Source organism: Calliopsis andreniformis, chromosome 7 (assembly GCF_051401765.1).
Source record: "Calliopsis andreniformis isolate RMS-2024a chromosome 7, iyCalAndr_principal, whole genome shotgun sequence".
Lineage (NCBI taxonomy): Eukaryota > Metazoa > Arthropoda > Insecta > Hymenoptera > Andrenidae > Calliopsis > Calliopsis andreniformis.
This window is the reverse complement of record NC_135068.1, coordinates 11123247-11143585: the sequence shown is the minus strand read 5'-3', so window position 1 is coordinate 11143585 and position 20339 is coordinate 11123247. Positions and strand designations below refer to the sequence as shown.

The following is a 20339-nucleotide window of genomic DNA, read 5'->3' as shown; positions in this document are numbered from 1 at the left end:
AAAGTGTCTGATACAGGACTGTCCACTTCTAGTAAATATTGTCTGATATCATACTGTCCTATACTACTTCTAAAATCTCTAACAGATATGTCGACTTTTAATATTATAATAAGTAAAAATATGTAATCAAGTTCACTTGAATTAACTTGACTGGAACCTTCAAGTACGTGATTTGTTTCGAACAGTTCAAGCTAAGCTCAGCCCAGATTGCATTTTCAAGCTGCTTGGACACCTCCATTCTGATCGTTTTCCTTCTGGTTGACGCGGAAGCGCTCGAGGTAGGAAGACGCATCAAGCGGAATGAATTCGGCGAATGGGATTGACAGGGTGACAAGTAAAGCGTGGATCGTGGAAGAGGGAAAAGCTTCCGCCACGGAAATATAGTTTTTGCGAGATCTGTCTTCGGCGTGAAAAGTAGAGGCTGCGATTCCTGGGAGAGGAGGCAGGCCTAGGCAAATTGCTGCTATATTTCGCGAACAATGGGGCGAAATTGACTAGCCAGGAGCTAGCATTTGGGAGGCAAAAAAGGGGCTCCAGGGACTTCCTCTTCGCTTTCGAATCGATTCGATCGCCGATACACAGGTACACGCGAATTCTCGAAAATTTTATCGAAACAACCAGCCCCTGAATATCGATATTGCGTAACAGAAAGATAGAACACTCTGTCCCCTGCCTCAGTACTCCTGCTCCACTAATTCAGACTTTTTATTACACATTTCTAACCGAGAGAGTCGAGGTTGTTCAAGCGACATGACAGTTTAGCATTTAATGGGCGGCCAATTTGTCGGCCACAGTAGTGTAAGCACGTACGTAGCCAGCCTGTGATCGATGAGCCAGCGAAAGCGCTAGGGCCATGCTCAGAATTTATGCGGTCACTGGAAAAACTGTTTATCTTATAGTTGGGCGACAGACCCTTTGTCATAGTCAGTCACAGCCAGACAGGTCTGGAACAGGCAAACTTCCACGTTCGAAAGCGATCTTGAGGCGATCTTGGCCGATCTCGAGGCTGTCTAGCGTGGCGCTTGATAAGTGGTCAAGAAAGCAGCAGGCAAGAACGATATTATAATGAAAGGGAGCGTGAGGGCAGCGTGGACCCTTTGGTCAGTGCACATTGCTGAGCTGCGTCAGGGACACAGCCCAAGGCGCAGCGGCAGTATCATCCCGTCGTTTGGACAGCGCTGCCGCCAGGAGCAATTATTTCTGCTCCGCAAACTGAAACAGCCTGGCCTAGGGGCGCCTGATGCCAGATTCTCACGCCGAGTGCACGACGTTGCGCCGCGTGCGCATCGACGTGCGGGCGCGCGTGTGACGTCCAATCGTTTGGTATGCGAGTGACTGGCCCACGTACCTCGAGCATGGAATAATCAGGGTGTAATGGAGTGTGGCATGGTTAATGATGCGCTACTACTGATGAGGGAAACTTGACAGTAATGCTATCTGCTTCCCTTGCGTCAACTGCGGCCTGTCGTTTCCTTGGAACCGTCTAGGAACAGCTGCAGAGGGATATCTTGACGATATTCGGTTCGAGTTTGAGGGAGAGCTGGAGTCGGTTAAGTGAAGTTTCAGTGAGACGCGATAGGAGGAGTAAATGGTATTCTGAGGGGAAAAGATTGGCTTGCATTACTTGGAAATGGCTGATAGAATACTCACCTGTGCTACTTGGAGGCGTCTGATCGTATTCTGATTTGCACTACTTGAAAACGTCTGGTAGAGTATTGAGTTGTACTACTTGGGGTCCTGTGATACTATATTGACATGTATTACTCGAGAGAGTCTGATAGTATATTGATCTGTACTACTTTGAGGCGTCTGATACTATATGGACATGTATCACTTGAGAGAGTCTGGTAGAATATTGAGCTGTACTATTTGGAGTCCTGTGATACTATATTGACATGTATTACTTGAGAGAGTCTGATAGTATATTGAGTTGTACTACTTGGAGTCCTGTGATACTATATTGACATGTATCACTTGAGAGAGTCTGGTAGAATATTGAGCTGTACTACTTGGAGTCCTGTGATACTATATTGACATGTATTACTCGAGAGAGTCTGATAGTATATTGAGCTGTGCTACTTTGAGGCGTCTCATCCTATATGGACATGTATCACTTGAGAGAGTCTGGTATTATATTGATCTGTACTACTTAAAGGCTTCTGATACTGTATTGATTTCCCTGTCTGATAAGCTACTGATGTCTGATTTACCTGCACTACTTGGAGATCGCTTCAAGTGCAATCACATGTTTTACTTAAAAGTCTGAAACCTTGAAACTGACTTGCACTATTTGAAAATGGCAGGTAATTTCCAGGTAGATTGTACTTATTCCCCTCTTTCTTGCTCCATATCTCATCTCGAAACCCATTCAGTCACGCTCCTCAGCCTTCGTAATTTGCCCTTGGCAGTCCGATAATATCCGCGCCGTGGAGTCGCTTATTGGGTAGTCGTCTAATCGACTGTAGAGCTCGATACAGGTCTAGCATGCGCCAGTTGCTGTCCGTGCTGCTCGACTCCCTCGATTAGTCTATTTAACGACGCTAATTGAACAGGAAACTGCTCGTTGTTATGAGCATCCTGCCGCCACGCGAAGCCATACTACTTTCGATCTGAGAGGAATATCAAGAAAAAGTATCTTGAATTTCTTTACTACACACAGAGAAGTATTTAGTAACTTCAGTAACTTTAGGAACTTCACAGATACTTCAAATGTGAGGAAAATTAGAATATTAAGGGTAGTGGTTTTCTTCAAAGTCCTTCTTTTAAATATTGCATTACTTTGAAATGGTTTATCTATATGGCGAAGAGGAATTACTTGAAGGACTCTTTGTAGATAAAAGGTTTCAGATCCTGTATCAGTATGAAGGACCAACATCAGTGTTTCACTAGGCTATTGACCTCTCCAGTGCCCTTCTTATTTTCCTGACTATGCTTCCTATCTCGATCAATTTATAGAAAAGGTACAGCTATACCTTTTTACGTGTCTGACCCTCGCCTCTGATCCTTCGCTACGTACTGACCCATCGGCTTTCAAAGTAAGGATCTTGCCATCTTGAAACGAAAGAATGCGAGATCAATCCTTTTACATGCATTGATATCGTCTTCGTGAAAGACGTTGCTCCCTTTATGGTGCTTTTTACCTGACAGCGCTGCTCATTTCTATGGTAGACACTCGTCCTTTCAGGCTGGAGCTACTTCGATGCAAATTAGAATTATGAGCTCACGTTTTGCGTGCAGTTTGGCTTCTCTGTACCTCAGATAGTTGAAATTAAAAATATTTAAATTTCTAACAACGTGTTTCTTTCTGTTTCAGGACCTGCTGTGACCTCAGAGGGACAGACATCGCGTTGGACTTTTTCAGTGTTCGTGATTCTTCGTTCAGCCAGTCGAAAGTGCACAAGTTTTAGAGCATTCTCGTGGAGGAGCCTCTAAATGACAACGAGCAGCTCGTCGTACCTGTGTTTTCGCGAGGTTTGCCCTCCTCGATCGAAGTGGCACCCTTAGAAATGGGGGAGAGATCGAGAAATTAGACGAGCGATCTGTCGGGAGACTGCTTGGTTCAGAAAATTCTTCGCAATCGCGGCTTCCTCAGTCCCCTAATTCAGAAAAGCGAGCAAGAAGTTAATTAGTGCTAATGAACGAGTCTAATGGTAAGCCCCTACTCGTCAGCTAAAAATAATGTCTCCCTTTATCTGAGATCTCTGCTTCCCTTAACAGAAATATCGCTAAATTTCTTGATACTGACGTCTCAAGGCCGACGTCTCCCAAATCGTCGACTCGTACTACTGTGTATCGCGTCCCCAGGAACGATGACCAAATTGATGTTATTTCTAAAATCCCCTGGGTCGTTTCGAAGGCTCTTTGGTTATCCCTCTGTAGGGATGAAACATCCTCAAGACAGATTCACGAAGAAAGATTCCAGCCTCGCTGATAAGGCAGCCTGGGATCACCCCAGAAAGCCATGCGTCCGAAATAGCTTATCTCCTCTTTCCTGATCTTCTGGCGGATGACGAAGAGTACGTGAGCCAGTCAGTCGATAGCGAATTCTCCCTTCGAGCTTGATAAGTACTGATTTCCATAATGGTCTCGCGCACCAGCGTGCTTCACTCGTTTCAGTACACTCCCTGGCGTCTTATCTAGCTGCGGGCTAAGAAATTGATGAATATCAGATTGATTTGTGGTGGTTTAAGATTCTTCGAATTTGAAACGAGAGTTCGAGTTTATGCCAGGGACAGAAAATGAATTTTACAGCTTTGTCTCCAGGGCCATTGGATCAGTCCCTGAGACATCAAACTCCCAGATAGAATTTCTGACAGGAACCTTAGCCTATAGCCTCTGTTCAGTCTCGCTACACGAATTTCAATTAAGTCAGAGAAATCCTTGGACATGGTGCTTGAAGCTTATACGATCTTCGTAAGAGGTATACCCAGACCTTATCAAACTGGAAACTCTCCTCCCTTCCAGCAGGGTACTGTTCCTCCTTTACGTATGTGCGTTTCACTGACAGTCGTTTGGCTTTATCTCGCATCAAAGGAGTCGGGGATGAAAATTCCTGTACGAGATTAGAATTTAAAACGAGTGATCCCCAAGATGGATGAGGCTCCTTGAGATTATTCTTCTGTTTAAAGCAACTTCGATGAGCTCGACTCCCTCATGAAAAGCGAGTTCCAGCCAATCTCGTTCCTTGCCAGCGCCAAAGGCAGCAGCCACGTCATCTTGAAATTCAAAAATAAAATCTACCCCTGGAGTCTCTCATTCTAAACTCTACAAATTATTCGAAACATCATTATATGAAGACTCTAGAGAGAGAATTCGATTAGTCACATTTTCCTAATTTTATAGGAGACTGGAGAAATTCCCTGTATAGGTTTCAAAAAAATGTTTACATCTCGAAATCCATTAAAAACTCTCCCCTTTCTCTTCGAATAATCAAACCACTCTATCTTACCTCCCAAACTACAACAAAACCAGTTCCTCTCTAAAAAAACACCCTCATGAAGTTCTCTTGTATTTAAGCCTTCACGTCATAAATACTTCTCTAGGGCAAAGACTTTTCCTCGAAGCATCAGTCGACTTTCCAAAGCCCAACCTCGAAGTCCCTTCACAGTCCCCATCAAAAGCTTCTCCAGTTTCGCATGAACAGTTCGATCTCTGTCGTCTGATCCCCAGCCCTCGCGAAGCTCGCGCGCTCGTGTGAACAGTTGCAATTGAAATTTCAGGAAAAGCCGCAGGCTCGCGTCGTTGTGGCGCGCGTTTAGCGCTCGAGCAGGCCTAAATGAAGAGCGATCGTCGCGGGGACAGGTGATCGATACCGATTACGAGGAGCGTCGCGTGTGTGGGAGCGTGCGTGTGCGCGCGCGGCCTCGCAGGCTAATCGTGGCGGATGCGCGCGGGGGGAGGGACGTGAGGCAAGATGGAACTCTTCCTGATTCTCGTCTGTCTGATTGCGCCGCCCACCCTCTCGCTCTCGATCAAGAGCAAGCTTAATCCACGGATCGTCCAGACACGGTACGGCGAGGTGCAGGGGGTCATACGGTCCTTCGAGTACGCCAAGTTGCTCAAGCCAATCGACGCTTACTTCGGGATACCCTACGCCACCCCGCCTGTCGGGGGCAACAGATTCTCGCCGACCAGGGCGCCCAGCCCGTGGGAAGGAGTCAGGTGAGCACGAGATTTCGTTCAGCCCTCTGTGTACCCTCAGACCCTGAGACTGATCGAAGATCCTTTTGGGGCTTGGGGTGATTAAGTTGGTTGCTTAAGCTTTCGCTCTATTTTTTTCTTATGAGGCGAGCTGGAGTGACCTGAGACTGATTGAAGATCCTGGAATGTGAACTTTGGGGCTTGGGGGGATTAAGTTAGTTGCTTGAGTTTCTGTTCTGTTTTTTTTTTATGCTGGGTAGTGTGAGGGTAAGTTGTGATGTGTGTGATTTGAGACTTGGGTTACTTAGTTTTCTGTGGTGACACTGGATTTATTATACTTGCTTTTAATTTTTTATGTCTGAGTCTAAGTTTATTCTACTTATTTTTTTATGTCTGACTAACAGTTTATTCTACTTATTTTTCTGTGTTTGACACTGGATTTATTATACTTGCTTTTAATTTTTTATGTCTGAGTCTAAGTTTATTCTACTTATTTTTCTGTGTCTGACTAACAGTTTATTCTACTTATTCTTCTGTGTCTGACTAACAGTTTATTCTACTTATTTTTCTGTGTGTGACTGGGGACTTAGTCTGCTTACTTTGTGTGTTCCACTCTGCACTTATTGTACTTACTTTTCTGTGTCTGACTAACAGTTTATTCTACTTATTTTTCTGTGCCTGTCTCTGAACCTTTTCTTCTGACTTTTCTTTGGCTGACTCTAAACTTGTTCTACTTCATCTTCTGTGCCTGGCTTTGAACTTTCTCTTCTGACTGTTTTGTGTCTGACTCTAGACTTATTCTACTTGATTTTGTATGTCTGATTTTGAGCTTATTCAACGTTTTCTGTATGTCTGACTCTTTTGTCTGTTTACTAACAATTGTCCTCTGAATAAGCAGTGCTCTTGATACAGTCATCTCTGGAAACATCATGATTCCAGATTTTCGAAATTGAGATCTGCTTTTATGTATACAGAGCACTGGCGACAAGCCTGTATAATGAACACTGAAACGGTTTCATTTTTAATGTACCATAAAGTGAAAGGAAATGTGATTACCTTGGTTCCATTTAAAAATAACAGAGTTTGAATGGAACTGTTGTGGGCGCCTTTTTCATAGATGTCGGATATTCCCATGTTATTACTGTTTGAAGCTGTTTGCAATTATTTTATATTTGACGGATTTTATAGGGTCAAACATTGAATCAAAGAGTGCTCGTTTTGCATGAAAATGTTCTTCAATCGAATAAATTGTTGCGTGTAACTCGGTCTACGAACCCTGAAAACAGCGAAATGCTCATTTTCCTAACAGCTTTTCAATTCCGAACACACTTTCATTATGTTCACTGAATGATTTCCTCAACAAATTTACCTCGATTATGGCGAAAAAGTAGCTCGTATATAATTATAATTCGGTTTCGAATTGGTACGCGAATACACAAGTTCCATTCAAAAGCAAGAGTTTAATCTCCGATTTTAATCTCAAACTAAAACATATAATTTGTTGAAACATAAACGGATGAATCGAAACTCGAGGATGCATCGTGTCCAGTTTTCGCAAATTAGGATTTCACGAGAGATTAGTTTCCACAGCACACATTCCATCCTTTCAAATCCTTTTGCTGCACGAATTCTTAAATACACCCTGCCAGAACCTATACATATCTTACCAAGTTATATCGAGCTCATCCTTCAAAATTGATGCAGGGATTTTTATAGCAGCCTGCCTCGTCAATCTGCACAATATCTCCCCATGAAAGAGAATTTATCTATAGAATCGGTAGAATTATCAATATCGCCTTGACAAGAGGACAAATGAATGCACTGAAAACAGTAAGCAAATATTTCCACCCACACGGCACTAATAAAGCCTGCATCACAAAAAGGAAATAAAAAGCATAAATTCACAGGCTTTAATATTCTACACAGACGAACAATGAATTTTCTTTTAAATGTATTTCCACCTACCCCTTTTATTGCGAAACAAAAAGGATGGCGTAATTATTCACGACGTTAATCCTCCTGTATTTTACAAGCGAGAGAGACAAAGGGTCTTCGAGATAGACCGTAACAAATTATTCGTGGCAGAACTAAAATGCACTCCGCGGGATTTATAGCATACGCTGTCCAGAGATTAACCTCCAAATCATCGCCAAACGTACGAATAAAAAATTGCCAACCTGATTGCCTTGCTTTCCTGACATTGAGCGGTTAGCATACTGTCAGAAGATTTTTGCAACTCTAATGGCAGCAATGACCAATGTACAGAAACTATCATACCAAACTTCTTAAAAATTCCCATAATTGAGTTCAGAGATATACAGTAAAATAGACCTCAAAAGATTCATATGTTCAGGTGAACCCTTTCACTCCCATGACCAAATCTTTTGCAACTCTAATGGCATCAATTTCCCATATACAGAAACTATCATACCAAATTTCGTGAAGATTCCAATGTAATGTTTGACTGTTATTAACAATATAATATTTGACTGTTATTAACAGACTGCAGGTACACTTTTTGCGTCACTGTTTTTTACACGAAAAAGCTCCTTCCATCTTCAAACTAGAGATATTTCGATACTGTCCCTTCCTAACCCTTAATACCTTTAAACATAAATACCTCTTGAAGCAAGCATTCACGAGCAGAGGAAACATTTTTTGCCTCCTAAACTCATATCCAAAGTTTCGCCCTTCACCCCAATAACACCCTGTAGAGTCACCCCTGTCCCTGTATCACCATATCTAGGCCACCCTGTATCACAACACTGAAGCAAAAGGAGCCCTGGCGATCCCCCTCGTAATGGAATCGAGTTTGTAAAATTTGCGGCTCCTCTGGAATCGATCGACTCAGCTACTCGATTCCCCTGCACTGTCACGGATGAGCAGAGTGAAACGAATCCTCCTTGGTTACAGATTATCTGAGCACGTCGGCCCTGTGTGCCCCCAAAAGCTGCCCGACATCTCGAATGAGGAAGAGGCACTGGAGCGTATGCCGAAAGGCAGGCTGGAGTACTTGAAGAGACTGCTACCTCATCTGCGGAACCAAAGCGAAGATTGCCTCTACTTGAACATCTACGCACCAGCGATGGGTGAGTACTGCCACAGCTTATCCTCTTACACCTCGAGCATGTCGCGAACAGAAGTTACTGGTCCTTGTTCGAACCCTCCATGGGAGGGGTAAGATCGAGCTCGCGTTTGAGGATCGGTAGGGCTAGGCGAAAAACTTTAGGCATTCGAATCGAATAACTCAGAAGAGACAAAAAGTGGTGGGTGAAATCTTGTTGAGGGTGTGACAGTCGATCATGCTTGATTTTATGTAACTTGAAATCTGATTTTAGTAAGCAGATCTTGGGAGAGAACATGGGTAACAGTATTTGAGGAGAAGAAAGATATTTGCAGAAAATGCTGCTGATGATTGTCTGAAAATTCAGGAGATTTGTTAATATGAAAAATAATAGTATACATTTATTACTGCAAATGTGGTGGAGGTTTAATTTACGCTGTTGTGAGTAGCTTGATGTTTTTTTAGAAATTCTACTCTTGTGATTTACAATTGTGTTGGGTATTTGACAACAGGTGTCAGACATTTTAAGAGGCGATTCTACACTCTACAGTAAGATTAAAATTGCGGTTGAAGCATCGTTTGTTGAGTTATTGATTATGGAAAAATTCCTGAAATTTGCATGACCTGTGTCTGATGTAAGATTGACTTATTCTACTGATACTATGACGTCTGCATTTATATGGACTTGTTCTACTTATTTTTCTATGTTTGCTTTTATAGGGATTTCTTCTACTTACTATTCTATAACTGATTCAAGACTGACTTATTCTACTGATCTCAGCGTGTCTGACTTATGACTGATTCACTCTACTTAATCCTGTATTTCTGAGTTGCAGCTAATTCTACTGACTTTTGTGTCTGACCTGTGACTGACTCTACTGATTTTGCTATGTTTCCTTGTCAAATACCCTGCATAAATAAAATTTCTCACTGAATTCTATCAATATAATCTGCGATAAATCTTCAAATACTGTTACTAAAACTATTCTAATAATATTCTCTGCAATATTCTCTCCTCCAAAAATCCCTAGTACTGCTTACACCTGGCCTGCAGATTTTTCTGCGATTTCATATATTCCCGAACGCAATTCAGAAAATTGAAACCTAGATAGAAACTGACTCTATCTTTTAAATTCCATATTTCTCTCTCTATCTTTCGCATTTTCTATACCCTCGAAAACTCCACAAATTGCCTGTCTTTTTATCTGCGTATTTCAAGCTTTCACAGATTCGTAAAAAACCGCCCTCCACTTATAGCCTACGAACGCAGCCCCGACAGGAATTTAACACGAGGGGATCCCTTTATTCTGAATCGCTGGAACATCGACACCCCAGCGGATCGTTTGACAAATCGTGCGAGGGGGATAAATCTGGCCGCGAGGGGTGTCGGCCAGCCGATAAATAGGGCAACGAGGGATGAGGGGACACAAAACGGTTTGCTTCAGCGACGGAAGCGCAGAGAGTCGCGGCATGTACACGCAATATGTTTTCCTCCTGCGGCGCGCGCTCGTCTCGAACCACCCCCAAGCCACCCCCAAGCCACCCCTCGATCCCCGCCCGCCAAAGCCAGCCCCTGTGCGTCGCGTCGCTCCCTCGCCGTTTTTATTTCCTTCACGCTGCGTGCAGCGAACAGGGAGAGGAACGGTTTCAATAATAGTACATCACTGCATTTTCTCCTTGAAATGGGAAATTTTACTTTTCCCTCGCGTCTTGGGCGCGCTACTTTCCTCTTGCCATGGCCTAGCCAGCCTTCGTTTCTCCGCGCCCTTTCTCCAGCAGGAAATTGAACGGCAAGGGCGATGAGACCGCCACGACGCCTTCTCGCGACACCACGAGGAAGGGGTGGAAGACTTTGAGGGTTTTCCTACTGTGACTCCCGCGGAGCTGCTGGAAACTGGGAGTTGTGAATTTTTTTATTCAGTTATTTATTTGTTTAAGGGGATGCAGCCTTTGGTATACATGAGTCGAGGGGTTGGGACACTCTGACGCGTTCGAAATTACTCGTGCTTTAAAACAATAGGGGAGAAAGAGGGAACATTTGGTTGGTATATGTTTTCGTGGGTTATTTTAGAATGGTATGAAGTATTAAAATGCAGCTATTTATTTAGGTTTTTAACGACATCGCTTTGAATGACTTTTTTATGATGGCCTGATGGTGTGCAGGATTCCTGTCGAATGGGATTTCCTGGAACAAAAATTCAAAAGTGATAATTATTAGGGGTGGACAGAGTATGTAGAGTTAACTAATTTATGACTGCCATTTGTACCAGGGATATAATAACAAAGTAACTGAAATAACAAAAAATAAGTATTAAGCTTGGATTTTATTAAGAAGAATTAATTCTGAAGAAATTACACATACGATTTTATTTATTTTTGATAATTTATTAATATTTATCTCAGTCTCTGACAGACCAACATTTATACTTGGTGTACAATGGTATATATGATTGTGGCCACTCGGTAATTCTGATATTGAAAAACAAATTATTTTTTATAAATTATAATGTATTTACTATGGAGAGGCAGACAATTTCTCTTATATCACTTTTTGTTTACGAAACACAAGCAATAATAGTACGAATTTGTGCGATAGAATCGCGAAACTATTCAGCATATTTTTCTCATCAATTAAAAAAGATAACAGAGGAAAGCTCGATCACGTCACGGTAAATTTCATATAATTTATAAAAACAAATTTGTTTTCTCATAGCAGATCAATGACGTAGTGAAGTCCCATAACTTGCTCAAATATTACTACTGTTTCATAAAATTTTCAACATACATGTTTATCGAGATGAATATTAAAAATATTTTTCAAAATGAATAAAATCGTGTTCGTAGCTTTCTGGAATTAATTTTCCCTAGTTTTGAGAGCCAGTGCAGAGGAGCCTCTCAAGAGACTCGAGCCAGGTCAAGGAATAATATTAGTTTGGAATTAAAGCGAATTTTTCAGACATTCCTCGCGATCTCATGGGAATTGTTAGGAATTCTGAGAATAAAACAGTAAGGAACGATTCTTCAGTGGCCTCTCTGGTTATGAATGTTTGAGGGACCCACTCGAAAGGGTTGCAGAAGTATAAAGGACGACTGGGACGATGATTCCATTTTGGACTAACCCTGTCCTCTCTTATTTGGGTCAAACCGTTTTCATCTCTTTCGTGTATCGCGGCGTGGGCATTCGTGTTTCGACAATGGAATATCCAGACGTAAATGTAAGCCGGAACGGGAAACCAGAACCATGCTATTCTGCAAGTCTGCGCGCGAGCGTGACTATTCGCTGCTCGCTCGGCAACTGTCCAGAATGCGGAACTACAGTGGACGCTGTTCGTCTTTGTCCCCTCGCTGCGTTCGAGAAATAGCCTTCCTGCTCAGTAAATAATAGGAAATTTCTGGAATATGGAAAATAGGATTTAGGATTATCCAATTCACAGCAATTTTCTGTACACTAATAACATTGCTATTCACTTGGTGGCACCCCTGCTGGCAAATAGATGGTTCCCTCTGGCAAATTCTGAATACTACACTCATATCTGTGACTACTAGAAGGTAAAACGAGCTGTGTCACATGTTCAAAAAATTCAACATGAGTCTTAAGTCACTTATAGAATACAGAATTTATATTTTCAAAAAACAGGAAGTGCAGAATTTTTTTCATTTAAAAATCAGGACTCAAGGAGTCCCTAAGACAGTACAGTACCTCGATTATCCAAAATACGCCAAAATTGAAACCTGAAGCACCCTTTTCACGACTATTGTTGTCATCTTCAGTAGACTATTGTTAAAAGATCCTTCAAGTTACAAGAGATGTTCTATTATATTCTTATCCTTGGCACATCGAATATTCCAAACTCTGAATAATAAAAAACCTGAGTAATCGAAGTTCAGTTAATCGACGTTCCACTGAAGCTGGAAACTTCAAACCTCGATGCCTCGAAAATAAAAAGCAGCCTCCTTCGATCGTTTTGCCTCAGAATTACAGATACTTCTCCTTAGCATAGTCTTCAATACGAGGGAACTTCGTGGTCCTGTGAAAGCATGGTCGAGAGGCTCTCGAAAAAGGAGGATCGTGATGGCTGAACGAATGAGAAGGACTAAATTGTTGCCTGGCAACGAAGGACACTGGCCACGTTGCCATTGGTGACAATAGGATAACTGAGTCAGGAACTGAGTTCAGGAAGATGCTAGGTAAGGCATTACACGTGTTCAGTGGCCTGTCGATGGGTTACTCGTGTTTGCTGATCCCTGATCTTCAGTTGAAGATGTCCTGTGAATGTTGGACACCGTGTCGTTGAACGCGATACACGTCCTGAGTGTCTGTTTGCTTCCTCTGGGGAATAATTAAGGAAATGCAGGCCATTGCCTTGGCTTAGACTTAGGAATTGACTTAAACTGGCGAGAGGTTCTGGCCAATTCTGAATGGTGGCGTTCCATAATAATCTGATGGAATAACCATACATACTTAGCTGGGGGATAATTGATCTTGAGAACACTTGCCTACAGAGAAGGCGTTTGACAATAAGTGTTAGAAATTTTGGGGGCTGAGTCTGCAACACTAAAGCAAGACGAAAATGAAGACATGAAGTGTGTTTGAGTTAGAACTTATTCTACTTAATTTCATGTGTCTGATTTTAGGGGGTTTATTCTACTTACTTCAGTATGTCTGACTCATCTTGGCATATTCTACTTGTTTCCCTGAGTCTGGAAAGGTGTTTCTATATCTCAGGAGTTATTCTATTTTTCTTTGTCTGATTTATGTCCCTTATTCTACTTATTTCGCTACGTCTGCCTTTCGAGCTCTCATTCTACTGGTTTCCCCTTGTCTGCCTCGGTAGGACTTACTCTACTGGTTTCTCATTATCCGACTACAGACTTCTGCTTTCCTGCGTCTGACTCAAGCGACTTACTCTACTAGTCCCGTAACGCTGTACTTTTACTTCAACAAAGTCAATACACTGTTGAGAGCAGCGACGGCAAGTATCAAAGGCAAAATCCCAGGAAATTTTCCAAGGCTGCGCTGTCCTCGCACGATCATTAGAGCCTCGATGCTTGACATTCGTGCATATCGAGCAGGCGAATTATACCGAATTAGACCCGACGTTTCCCTGAACATTCACAGCCGCGGAGGCAGAGGAGTCATCAAAGAGACGGTGTTTGCAATTAGTATTGTCGCGTCTAGTTGACGAAGCCAGCGGGTCCTCGCGGCACAGCGTTATGAAGTTACCTGTTTAAGCGCGCAACAAGCATACCGCTGCGTCACAAAAGGGAGCCTCCAAAGGAGTCTCATCTAAGTGCCATCCCCGGGAACAAGGACGTCGAGAGTCCTCCCGACGACCAGTCTGAACAGCCATCAGCAGAAGTTCATACACGCCGCAGCGTTATTAAATGCGGTTCTTCCAACTTTGGCTGCGTTTAAGCCCTGCGAGCGATCGATCGGCCTGCCTTCAGTAAAACCACCCTTGGCCATTGTGCCACCCTTACCAAAGGCGACTTCACAGGCTTCCCTGATTGGAGGTTCTCAGAAAATTCACGCTGCCGCCCTAAAATCCATCAATTCGTTTGCTCGCGTTAAGTGGATCGAAGTTTAGTGGATCAGTTTATCTGGAAACCATTCCAGCGTCGGCAGAATTTATTGTGGTTGCTGTGAGTGCTGCAAAGGCTCATCAGAGGCTTTCCAGATGGACTGATCACCCTGTAGACATTGAATTTCGATGCATTTAATGGGAGGAAGTGAGTTTGTGGATATTGGAGCAGTAGTGAATTTTTTTGTCTGTGTATTTTGAGGCTTATTCTACTGAGTTCGCTGTGTCTGACTTGAGAGGATTTATTCCACTTGCGTTTATGTGTCTGACCTAGTAAGACTTATTCTACTTGCTTCTCTCTGGCTGAGTTCAAGGAGATTATTCTACTTCGTTTGCTCTGTCTGACTTGGCATGTGTTATTCTACTGACATTTCTATATCTGACTGTTCTCGACACTCATTGGAGGTTTTCCATATAAACTGATCACCCTGTGCAGTATCAGATCTACAGGGTTACGTCCACTATCTACAGGGTGTCCCAGAATTGGTGCTACAAGGGGTAATAAAGAGATTCTACATGAAATAATAAGTCGAAAATATAAAATAAATTTCTTTGATATCGTGCTTCGTTTTCGAGAAAATTGAGTGGGAACTTTCATCAGGTACAAGGGTACAGAAGTACAGTCTTGGGTGCATGAGGGGTACGCAAGTTGAGAGGGGCATTCTCATTGTCTCACTACTCATTCCTCTTTTCTCCTTCACTCCTCGAGTGTCTAAAACTCGATACACTTGAAAACTGTACTGAAGTCAACATTCAAAGTCAAATTTATTCTACATCATCGATTTATACTTTCACGTAGAATCACTCTTTATCTGCCTGTAGCACCAGCTCTGGGACACATTGTACATCCACAGCGATTCCACCGAACAGGTTGCATCTGTATCTCGCCATCGGAATGGCCAGTTAGCAGGAGTAATCCAATATTTTTACTTTCATGCTACGCAGTTAAATGGAAAAAAAACAGCCCCCTCGAAAATAGATTAAATTCTCTCTGAAATGAAATCCCAGCATCGTGAGCGTTAAATCAATCCCAGCAATTATTCGTTATTCGAGCCAGCTCTGCTCGACTAGCAACTCCTCCCGTCCAGTCATAAAACAAATTTCTCCTGGACGCTCGAGTGATATAGAATGGCACTAATAACGTCGATTCGTCTTTCCGTCAAGACAGCCGCGTCGCTGGCAGCGATTCACGCCACCACGCGTGACCTGCGACTGGTTGACCTTCGTCAGACCCCAGTGATTAATAAAATGACGAGAGGAGAGGTGGACCCAGCCCCATTAATTACCAGCAGCCACCAGGAGCATTAGTAATGCCCCTTCGACCTGGAAATCGAGCAAACGTTCCCACTCGTCGCTAACTTTTTCCATTTCCGTGTCCCTGCTTGACAGCAGGAAGGATGTTTTATGACGCAGTCACTGATTTCCCGCGGTAGCTTAGGAGAAACGAGGGAGGGCAAAAAATTCCATCTAGGATTCAGGAGCAGTATGTCCAGCAGGCTGAAAGCATCGAGCTGGCTAATTTTCTTCGGCGTAATCGTTTATGCGGAAAGACGACAGGCATCAGAAGACGAGGACTTTCCTTCTGAATTTTTCAGCAAAAGAAAATCGACCACGAGGAGTTGGATACCAGAGGAGCAGTTCGAGCTGCTGTACATTATCGCGTTTAAGAGGCGAGGTTAAAAGGCTGGGAGGTTTTAAAATTTGAGGAATATTATTCGAAAATGATCTTCAGGTCCCAGTGAAGCTTGGCAGATATGAGGAGTGTCTATAAATATTAAAAGGGGTGGAAGCAACCCTTAAAATTCTGAATTTACTCTTCGCAATAGAATGAAAGGATCGTTAATTCGAGGGAAAAAATTGTGCATCTTTGAGCTGCTGCAAGGTTCTGAAAAGAAATGGCACAGCAGCGAGACTAGACTCATTCTGTAGGGTAATATTTCTATTTCCAACCTCCTGAGTTGAATTTTGCCAATCATCATTTTCCAGTTGACTGTGGGACCAGAAGGATGAGGGTGGTTTTCCCCCGAAACTTCATCAAATTCTGACGAATCTGAGGAGCTTACTAAATTTTTTTGGAGACTTAATTTATAGTGGACTTCAAGATTGGAGCCTCCCCTTTCTAGCGGGACCTTAAAAACTGTTCTAAGATTTTTTTTCACTGAATTATGGTAGTTTGAATGAAAAGTATGACTCAGACATCAGAATAACGCATTCATACAGAAATCGAAAAAACTGCTAATCTTTGAGCTGCTGTAACTTTGCGAAAAAAAATCGCAGCGATCTCAGCCTGGGCTAATTTCAAAGAGCAAAGCTTCTACTTTAAGACTCCTCAGTTGAACTTCTCCGAAAAAAATTCTCCACCTGACGATAGCACAAGACCTGACAAAGTGTTGTTTCTCCGAATGTTTTCTAACTTCAGACAACCCCCAGGAGCTTCATGAATTTTCTTCGCGATCTTTTTTGCCGGAAAACTATATCTGGAACCCTCCCCTGTATAACAAGACCATGGAGAATGATCTCCGATTTTTTCCCCCAAGCTATCGCGGTCTGAATGAAGAGTGGGCCTCCAAATCTCCCGAATTACCTCAAAAATTCTACCCCCTCATGGCTCACCCTCGAAAATTCTAATTGGCCGACGTTCCTAGCCCCTCTCCCCTCGTCATTAATGACCCACACGTCTCGTCGAATTATTCCTGCAGCAAGTGGAAGATTCACGCTCAGAGGCGGCGAAATTCGGGAAGCCTCGACGACGCTTGGAATTCGTCCCGAAACTTTCCATCGTGGAGCTCGCAATCGCACAGCCGCCTGGCCGTCTGCGATTCCTGGCTGCAGCAGCCGCCTCGGGATGGAAGAAGGTGGCAAGTTCCCGAAGTCGCCAACTAATAATCGAATCTTTAAGTTCCGGGAATTCGTTTGAACTCGGGGATACTTTGTCGCGAGGCGTGAACCTTCTCCTCGGGGTACGGCCCGTGAAATTATTTGTTCGTTCGCTCGGGACGAGAGATAAAGTGGCTTCCCCTGTTCCGTCGAGAGCCTCCCTTTATATCGCTGATCCAGGATCCGCCTTAATGCCGCCCCCTGATCAAGCACCATTTGTATTTTCCCGCGTGCTCTTTGCTACGACACCTCGAGCTTCTGCGTCGTACGAAGAAGGCTGTGTATGTTGCATGTAGTGACGTCAGAGTTTGGAAAGCCACTCCTTGTGACTAAGTTAAGGAGCTGAGGTGAGAGAAGGTGAGAGAATCGTTTGCTGAGGAATTGATTATCGTTTTGGATGGAGGATCTTTTAAGAGAAAAAGAGAGGCGAGGGACTTATTCTACTGTGTTTCTTATGTCTGACTTAGCAGGGATTATTCTACTAGTTTTTATGTCTGCCTTGGGATGAATTATTCTACTGATATTTTTGTGTCTGCCTTGGGAGGAGTTACTCTACTGACGCTTCTGTATGTACTGGAAACACATGAAATTTTGGGACATCTGGAACTTTAGGACACACGAAACGTTTGGACATCTGGAATTTTGACACGCCTGGAATTTTAGAACACATGAAATTTCGGGAAATCTGGAATACTGGGAGACATGAAATTTTCGAACACCCAAAGCTTTCAGGCATCCACTGCAAGATAAGTCCTGCAACTGTGTCACCTAAATTTCCCTGTAAACTATTTGCAGCATGAGAAAACGTTTCAATTGGAGCTCGATTTTTGCCAAGAAAAGCATACCAAAGAGAATCACACCCTCGACACCAGACAACTGTAACTTCAATCATTTTTCCACTCAACAAATACTTTAAGAATCTTAAAAAGAGTGATACACTTGCAAGAATCAGACTTTATACTTCAACATCCCAGTTTTCTCGACGTTCGAAATTCGCCATAAAATCCCCCATGGAGCAGGCTTCGTATGAAGGATACTCTCGCTGTCAGCCAGATGTTACCATCTGCGCCGCCTCGTTAGTTCGCGAGGATGTCGTTTTAATTAATCACCGCGTAAAAAAGGGTCGCTGCATACGCGCCCCTTAACGTGCCGATCCTTAATGAGAAAAGAAAGGGCGAGGCAGGGGAAAGAGAGACATCAAAGACCTCCAGCTGGCAGCGGATGAACGATCCGCTCGCACTTGGAATACGAATTACGTTTCACAAAGGGTCGCTATTCTTACCTTCCCTCGCCCCTCAGCCTTCTTCCGCCCCTTTTGATTCTTTCGCGGTGCTCGCGAGAAGACAGACACGAAGGAAGAAGGATCCTCGCTTTAACTGGCACGCGTTATTTTATCTGGAATTTCCAACCCAGCCCTGGACGTGTCTGTTCAATGGCGGCGTCGAACTCGTCTCTGACAAAGGATACGCTGGTACAGGAAATCAAAATCTTGAACATTTTTTGTGGGAATTAACTCTGAAATAATCCAGCGTTAGAAAATATTGAATTAGTGGAAATTTTGTTACTTGTTTGATGAGGTGACAGAGGCCTTTGTGCTTTTAGAGGAAATTTGAGGAAATAATGTATCAAGAAATATACGAATTTTCAAGCAGATTCTACTGCTTTCAACACGACCAGGGAGGACTAATTTTATTCTCAGTGTTTTACACAGATTTAGGGTGGAGAAATGTATTTTCCCCAGTTGCTCTGAAATACTATACGATTTCGCGACAGATGTGAATTGTCGCAACGATTTATCCATCGTGCAGAGCGAGGCTGTAATTACGAAGCAGTTGTGTTTGAGTCGTGGCAATCAACACAGTCGCCCGCCAAGTATTATGGATAAATAAACTTATTTACGAGAGCGTCGCGTGAAAGGTACTTTCATCTCGAGCGTTCAATTAATGGGGCATCGGTGTCGTAAAATTCAGTTCGTAGCTGGCAGAGACATCGATACGATTCGCGATAGTGCAATCGAAGGCGTAATGAAATTGCACGCCCCCTGTCTGTGCTGCAGAAAATATCGAAGCTTGCTGGAGCCTTCAATCACGACAAATTAGAGCCCCGATTCACAAGGAGGGGCATGGAAATCGCTTTTAGGATGAGATTGGGTATAATTTGTATTATAGACGTAGTGTATTAAGAGCTTCGTGCCATTCGTCAAAATGAACTTTTAATTCCATAAATATATGCAACGTTGTGCATCAACACTGTGGTTATTACATCACGTGTATATTTTTTGAAGAGCTTCTGGGAGAATTCCACACAACTATTGGGATTCAAAATAACATGAAAGCATCAAAAACATAAATTCTTGGAACACCACGTAGACACAAAAATGCTACATTTTCGTCACGTTCACAAATTCACGTAATTTTGGGAAACAAACTCGATTTATATTTTTGAAAGCCGACACGAAACTTTTATCTACGTGCCCTGAAATGTAAAAATCGTCAGAAGTATATACACGACTAACAAAGTGTCTTCGTTCAAAATTGCCTATATTTATGATAAAGCTTGAAGGCGAAATTTCTCGAGAATAAAAACCCACTCTGAAGAACAATTCGAAGATTTTGCTACACTTTGTGTATGCAACAAATTACACTCAGTCTTAATTTAAAAGTGACTCCTTCGACTGTGGACTCTCCTTGTCTGTCAGTGAGTTAAGCGACAGTGTAGCTGAATGCAAAGTAAAGACAGTGGAAGCCTATGGGCAGCGTTCGTTACGCGTTGCGGCGATTAAAAAACGATTTTCGACGTGATTTAGTGGCCAGCCAAATTGAATCGCTAATCTAAGTTGGAGAAGTTTCTCGCGGGGGCTGAGAGGATGCTGGTGAGTTATGGCCATCGGGAATAGATGTCATCGACCTTTATACGATGGCTCTCGATTACCTAAAACTGAACTTTCACGTTCAGAATTGTCCCAAGTCGCCGACTTTCGACGAGGAGCCAGCTCCATCCAACATATGGCTCGAAAAAGCTTCGACGTTTTGATTAAGCGGCGCTCGGTGAAAGCGTGCTGGAATGGCGAGTGGTAAGAGTTATACTGCTGGTCCGACTCAGTTGAAAATTCTTCTAGGTCCAATAACACGTACAGTGCCCTCCAAAAGTGAGACACTTACTCGATCACATTAAAT

The 20339-nt window shown here is 43.0% G+C and overlaps 1 protein-coding gene across 2 annotated transcripts in view; it reads left to right on the top strand.

The window, feature by feature from the left end:
* The first annotated feature begins 3571 nt into the window (after positions 1 to 3571).
* The window catches only part of Nlg-4 (neuroligin 4), a 247234-nt gene continuing 230466 nt past the window's right edge, over positions 3572 to 20339 (top strand). For both annotated transcript variants that reach the window (XM_076382179.1, XM_076382178.1), the window contains exons 1-3: positions 3572 to 3650; positions 5220 to 5661; positions 8554 to 8729. In XM_076382179.1, the coding sequence (XP_076238294.1) occupies positions 5414 to 5661; positions 8554 to 8729 (424 nt within the window). In that variant the 5' untranslated portion in view covers positions 3572 to 3650; positions 5220 to 5413. The remainder of the gene's footprint in view (positions 3651 to 5219; positions 5662 to 8553; positions 8730 to 20339) is intronic.